We start from the raw sequence: 6,928 nt of genomic DNA, 5'->3' as shown, positions 1-6,928 counted from the left end.
GCATGCGTATGACGGCAGCCAGCGTTTGACAGGGAAATGCAATGCATGCCACTATCCAGGGCTTGTTTAGATTGTAGATGAAAATTTTTTGGATGTCACATCAGATATGTCGGAAGGGGTTTTTAGAAACTAATAAAAAAATAAATTACATAACTCGTCAGGAAACTGCAAGACGAATCTATTAAGTATAATTAATCTGTCATTAGCACATGTGAGTTACTGTGGCACTTAAGGCTAATCATGGACTAACTAGGCTTAAAAGATTCGTCTCGTGATTTTCAATCAAACTGTGTAATTAGTTTATTTTTTTATCTACATTTAATGTTTCATGCATGTGTCCAAAGATTCGATGGGATGGATGAAAAATTTTTTGGTAGGAAACTAAACAGGGCCCTAGAAGGGGAAAAAAAAAACAAGGTCGTGTCATCACGTACGGCGCCACGCACATTTTGTGATAAAAACGGGGGACACGACAAGTTCAACCAGGATGCATTCCGGAACAATTGGTGGGTTGCTAGCTAGCTGGTGGATTTCATTATTTCTCCGCAAAAAGGGATAGAGAGCGAGGCGGCGAACGTGACAATCTCTTTAAGTTGACCACCACAAGCTTTTTAGTCGATCGTCGGCGAGAGGTGGCGTGAAACACCTGGGTTTTTTTTTTTGTACCCGGTCATTCAATATTACTCCAAAGTCATCAGATAAGATGTTAGTACAACAAGACGTGCAACAGGATGTGTGATGAGTGATGACGGTGTCATGACGCGCGCATCGACCATGCATATCATGTTTCTGGTAGTACTGCTTGTACAAGAGATTTGCTCTTTAATTTCAATTAGCACATGAATGCTGGAGTGCAGTTCACAATTCAGCAAAAATAAACATGACAATACAGGCATGTATAGATACAAAATAAATGTTCCACACTTAATTAACAAGCATATGCAGAAGCAATATTCATATGAAGCATTTTACCTTTTTATCTTCCACTGCTGGAAGCGTACTTCCTTGATGACATGATAGTATGGAAATTTAAAGAAATAAATAATTAGTAATGCTTCTGTGCCAAAAAAAGTGCAATTCTAGCTATAGTTGTAAGTCTGTTCATCTTAATTAATTTGCTCCATTCGTAGCTACAATTTTGCACTATGCCAGCGCTACTAGTAAGGCCTTGTTTAGTTTTCACCGAAATCCAAAAAGTTTTCAAGATTCCCCGTCACATCGAATCTTACGACACATGCATGAAGCACTAAATATAGACGAAAAAAAACTAATTACACAGTTTGCCTGTAAATCATGAGACGAATCTTTTCATCCTAGTTAGTCTATGATTGGACAATATTTACCACCACTACGGGAAATCAGAGCTTTACCGAGGGCTCAGCTTTGCCGAGAGCTAGCCCTCGGCAAAGACAGCCTTTGCCGATAGCCAAAAACGCCTCTCGGCAAAGAACCTTTACCGATGGTCAAGCTCTCGGCAAAGGCAGGCCCTCGGCAAAGGCTAGCTTTGCCGACAGCCTAGCTCTCGGCAAAGATAGGCTCTCGGCAAAGGACCAGCGCTGGTAACGGCAACTGTTGTCGTCACCTTTGCCGAGAGCCACGGCGTTAGGCTCTCGGCAAAGAGGAGGTCTTTGCCGAGTACCTTGTCAAGCTCTCGGCAAAGAAGAAAGGTTTTTTTTTATATTGGACCCAAACTTTTTCTGTAACCCTTAAATATTGTATATAAGCACATGTTCAAATTTGGGAGCTTTTTATAACATTTTGCTATATTTTAACAATTAAATTATTTTATTTGTATTTTTTTGAAAAAGAAAATTTGAACTGCAGGAGTATAAAAATAATAAAATATAGTCATTCAAAAAATGATACTCATGTTCAAGACTGCATTTTGATGTTGTATCCATAAACTCACCCAAGAGTTTGAATTTCTTGTATATAAAACATGACCATCCATGTGCCGTACAAGTGATTTTTAATTATATAAATTCCAAATGAAGTCCAAAAATCACGAAACTTGACGACGTGTCATGTTATGGCATGTGGAGACTGTGGTAAAAAAATCATAAGGTTTCGAGTAAGTTGCGATACCAGATATCTAAAACCCAAACATCTCCGCATGTGATCACATTCGATAACATGTGGAGATGTCTGGGTTTTAGACATCCGGTGTCGCAACTTGCTAGGAACTTTATGAATTTTTTACCACAGCCTCCACATGCGATAACACGATACGTCGCCAAGTTTCGTGATTTTTAGAGTTTATTTGGAATTTATATAATTATAAATCACTTTTTCCTCACATCTCTCGACATGTTATGTTAGCGAGAGGGTTGAGATTTCAAGTGTGGTTGTGGATACGGCCTCAACGTACACCAAATATCTTGACTATCATTTTTTGAATCATTGAGTTCTAATATTTCATGTACCTGCAGTTGAAATTTGAATTATGTGAAAAAATTTAAAGAAACAAGATTAATTAGTTAAATATAGCAAAAAAAGTCTAATTAATGCCAAAATTTAAAATATATTTAGAAATTAGGTCACAAGGACACAAAAAAAAACTCAGCTCTAAATTCAAAAAGAATAGAAAAAGACAGCAGTTCTTTGCCGAGAGCCTGCGCGTTAGGCTCTCGGCAAAGGGGCTTTGCCGAGAGCCAGGCTGGCCGGCCCTCGGCAAAGCGTCTTTGCCGAGAGCCATACTAGCCGGCCCTCGGCAAAGGCTGTTTTCATAAAAAAATGAGCTTATTTCTTTGCCGCCCGGCCCGACACGCGCGCCTAACCCTAACGCGCACACACGCTCACCCTGCACGCCGCCGCCGCCCGCGTGCCGCCGCCGCCGCACCCCGTCCGCCACCGCCGTCGACCAAATCCGCCGCAGTCAGCCTACACCGCACCCACCCCCGGCCCTGGCTCGCCCCTCCCCAGCCCCGTGCGCCGCCGCCGCCTCGCTGCATCCTGCACGGTCGCTGCAGGAGTCCTCTCTCTCTCCAGAGGGAGGAGGAGGGACCCGAAGAGCAGAGGAAACACCAAGCAGCAGGGCGCGACGCGACAGGGGGTAGGGAGCCCAGGAGGTCTCGCAAGTCCCGAGGCGTTCGTCGGAGTTCCCCAGCCGCAATTCGTCCCGGTACGGTCTAATCTCCCGCTCTTAAACCAGTGGTGTTCAAATGCCAAGCTCTTAAACCAGTGGTGTTCAAATGCCATTGGTTCGATCCTGAGGTCATCAGAAGAGCTGATGACATTGGGCAAGTCGAAATTCGAAAAGATTCCATCTATAAAGGAGAAGATGTCTATATTGTGGCTCAACAGGCCACGCAAGTTTATTATCTCCCATGGGCGTGCCAAAAAGACAAGGATCTTGAGGGTTGGTACCTTGTGCACTTGGTATCGCCACGTGGTAAAGCGCCTCTCCCAAACGATGATGACTACAACTATGACCCACAAGATAATAGCGGAGAGTTCTATCAACCTGAGGGGCTAGACGGGCGATTGGAGATAGACATTCTTTCGCTAATGGGCATGGAAGGCGACAATGACGTCGATGAGGACGAGGGTGAAGTAGTGCAAGATGCTAAGGACTTAATAATGCTTGAGGAATGGAGGGCTCAACGTGATAGACATGTTGTTGAGGACGATGGAGTTGGTGTTGAAAATGGATATGTCGAGGACCTTAGAGAGCTCGACAATATTGACAGTGATGATGACTATAGTGACGATGAGCCAACCACCGCCGTTCGTGGAGATAATTTCTAATTCATGTAATATTGTATTTTTATAGTTATTCATTTGCAATTATGTTTTGTTCATTTTGCATATCTTTGTAAGTACTCCTTGTTTAATTGTACTAATTGGTTTTAGCTTTGTCATTGCAGGTACAGGACAAAATGCCGGGCGGAAGGCGACCGCGGCGAAAGGGGGTCGCCTCGACCTTCATGAGGCACGACGACACCGACGACACCGACGACACGGACCTCCAGCCTCAGCTGGAGTCGTCCATGAGCAGGGACAATGGACGAGGCCAGGTCACGGCGTCTTCTAGCCCGATGGCCCAGCCCGAGGAGGAGCACTTCGAGGGCGACCACGTCGAGGACGACGATGAGGAGCTAGTTGTTGAGGCGGCGAGTTCGTCTAGCTCGAGCAAGCTCTACGCGTGGGGTATCACGCGCCTCCCTGATCGGCCGCCCGTGTGACACGCCCGAGCGTTGATCACACCTTGCGGTGATAGGTAAGTAACCATTCATGTTTTTACGATTAATTCATATGACATGTTGAAAATCGAACTTCAGACTAACATTTTTTCGTAATGCCTCGTGCAGGAACTTTGTCAAGGTGGATGCGACGGAGTCACGCCATATCACTAGCATACAGGGCCTCCTTATTAAGAAGCACTACCCCGGCTTGGTCGAGCACAAGGGGAAAAGGGAGCCACCCTTTTCCTGGCCGCACTTCTCTAGCGTCGTGGCAAACGACACCACTCTTGCGCAGGTCATCAAGGCCGAGTTCTGGGTAAGTCTTTAGTACTATGCATTCAATGGATGTTTTTGAAATAATGAAATAAAACATATATGATGTTTGTATGTAGGAGTGGTTCGTGTGCGAGGAGGGGAAAGAGGCCGAGGCGGCAAAAATCCAGGACAAGGTCTGCAGAGAGCGGCTGAAGGACATGTACTCCGAGGCGCACATCCAGTGCGTCATCTCCTACCACCATGAGGTGCTTGGCCAGAAGGTGACAAAGAAACATGCCAGGGAGATGATCATGTTCCCCGACACTGATATCACCAGAGAGTAGTACATGCAGGTAAGTAGGGAACATTTATTCTGCCTTTAAAAATAAGTATGAAACATTAATTCTCATTCATCTTCTGACATATCAAATGCACGTTGTCATGCAGTTTCCTGCTGATTGGTGCAAATCACACACCGACTGTTGGGCTCAGATTGTGGACTCGTGGCAGAGGCCGGAGGCGTACGTGGAGCGTAGAAGGAGACGGGAGAACCGCCTGGCTACGACGAGAGGGGCGTCGCACCACCAGGGAAGCGTGCCCCTCCCAGGGTACATGGACACATATGTATGTTTCTTTTTTTTGTTTGTTTATTTATTTTTGCTAACGCTTTATTCTCATTACGTTTAATCAACCTTGTTTGCGTTTTTCTCGCAGCGCAAGACCCACGGCAACGTGCCCATCAGCGAGTATGTTGGGTACGCCCTGGCTAACAAGGGGCGAGCGTCGGATCCGAACAACGTCTACAACCCACAGGACGGGCCCGATGCATACACCAACACTGCCGCCTACGAGAAGATGTCCGCGTACGCCACTGCAGCTCGCACGCGCCATGGGGATGACTTCGACCTTACCACCGAGCCACTGGACACGGACTTGCTCATGAGGACGGGAGGAGGGAAGCAGCACGGCCGGTACATGATTGCCCACAGCGCAATCAACCCGGCCACCGTACCCACGCTCCGCGAGGTTCGGCAGGGGAGCAGCTCGACCTCCGACGTCCCCATACGGCCTCGTCAGCCGAGCTCCGTGCAGCAGATAGCTACGATGCAGGTAACTACAGCTTTATCCATCGTCCATTATTTTTACATATATACATCTCCTTTTGCATTGTTTAACCATTGCGGGTGTAATATTGCAGTCGCAGCTAGAGGAGTTGCGGGCCAGGCAGGACGAGCTGCAGGAGGCTCATCGGCGAGAGCTGGCGGCCGCGCTGGCGGCCAGAGACGAGGCCCATCGGCGCCACATGGAGGCACAGCAGCAGCACACGCAGCGTCAGATCTCGGACCTAGTCGGATACTTCCAGTCCATCCACAGCTCTACAGCGCCTCCGCTGCCTGCCTCGCTCTTCGCTCCACCCCCTGTTCCACCCCCTGTTCCTGCCCCTGCAGGCAGTCCGGTGAGTGTATATATGTTTGTCTATTGCTTTGGCTTGTGTGGCCGTCCTGCAGATACTAATGAGTTCGCTTTTATATTATGTAGCATCAGTCGTGGGGTTCGAACCCGACCCCTTCTCCAAGGAGTGGGTGGCAGGTTACTACTTATGGCCACCCAAGTACGCAGCACACGTGGCCTGGTGCCCATCCGCAGCACGGCCACCCCGGGTTGTCCGGCAGCCCTCCTCCGCGCCCCGGGTACTCGTACCCGTACCCGTCGGTGCCAGGGCAGGCCATGTGGGCGCCGTGGGCAGGTGCGAGCTCTCCACACCCTGGGGGGCACTCACCCTGGTCGGCTTGGCCAGATGGAGGCTCGGGACACGACGGAGGCCACGGCGACGACGGGTCAGAGTCAAAGCACTAGGGGTGAGGCGCTAGCGACTTCGAGGAGTGATATTCATGTGGACTTGTGGTTTATGTTATGAACTTGTGGTGACTTATGGTTTATGTTGGACGTAATGTTAGATTTGTCATATCTATGTGGATTTGTGATATCTGTGGACTTCGATATGTTTCATGTGTGATATGTATGTGGATTGTGATATAGACAAAGGGATTTGTGATATATATATATATACACATATGTGGCTGTGCATGTAAAAAACAGAGAAAAAACAAAAAAAAACTAAATTCCCAGCTTTGCCGAGAGCCTGGATGGCTGGCACTCGGCAAAGATAGAAAGCCGGGTTCAGAAGAACTACAGCTTTGCCGAGAGCCTGGATGTCTGGCTCTCGGCAAAGGCTCTTTTTAAAAAAAATAAAGAATCTTTGCCGAGAGCCTGCCAGCATGGCTCTCGGCAAAGACGACGTCAATATTGACGTTACTCGACGGCGCCGTAGGCTTTGCCGAGGGCGTTTCTGGCCCTCGGCAAAGTCTTTGCCGAGAGCTTCTTTGCCGAGAGCTCTTTGCCGAGAGCCACGTGGCAGGCTCTCGGCAAAGCCTTTGCCGAGGGCTTTTAGGCCTTTGCCGAGGGCTCGCGGCTCTCGGCAAAGAAGC

At 48.0% G+C, this 6,928-nt stretch overlaps 1 protein-coding gene across 2 annotated transcripts; it reads left to right on the top strand.

The window, feature by feature from the left end:
- On the top strand, positions 5,037–6,499 carry LOC110435042 (translation initiation factor IF-2-like). 2 transcript variants are annotated; one of them, XM_021460340.1, is made up of 4 exons: positions 5,037–5,063; positions 5,154–5,549; positions 5,638–5,895; positions 5,985–6,499. In XM_021460340.1, the coding sequence occupies exons 1-4, from the start codon at positions 5,052–5,054 to the stop codon at positions 6,294–6,296; spliced, it is 978 nt and encodes a 325-aa protein (XP_021316015.1). In that variant the 5' UTR covers positions 5,037–5,051; the 3' UTR covers positions 6,297–6,499. The 2 variants fall into 2 exon arrangements, with proteins under 2 accessions (XP_021316015.1, XP_021316014.1); XM_021460339.1 differs by having other exon boundaries at positions 5,979–6,499.

Source organism: Sorghum bicolor, chromosome 4, assembly GCF_000003195.3.
Source record: "Sorghum bicolor cultivar BTx623 chromosome 4, Sorghum_bicolor_NCBIv3, whole genome shotgun sequence".
Lineage (NCBI taxonomy): Eukaryota > Viridiplantae > Streptophyta > Magnoliopsida > Poales > Poaceae > Sorghum > Sorghum bicolor.
This window is presented reverse-complemented; position numbering and strand designations above follow the sequence as displayed.

Excerpts from the sequence above, each read along its gene's own strand:
- LOC110435042 (XM_021460339.1), top strand. Across the intron at positions 5,550-5,637 it reads AGCAGATAGCTACGATGCAG|TCGCAGCTAGAGGAGTTGCG; the intron begins GTAACTACAGCT and ends GTAATATTGCAG. Across the intron at positions 5,896-5,978 it reads CTGCCCCTGCAGGCAGTCCG|CATCAGTCGTGGGGTTCGAA; the intron begins GTGAGTGTATAT and ends TATATTATGTAG.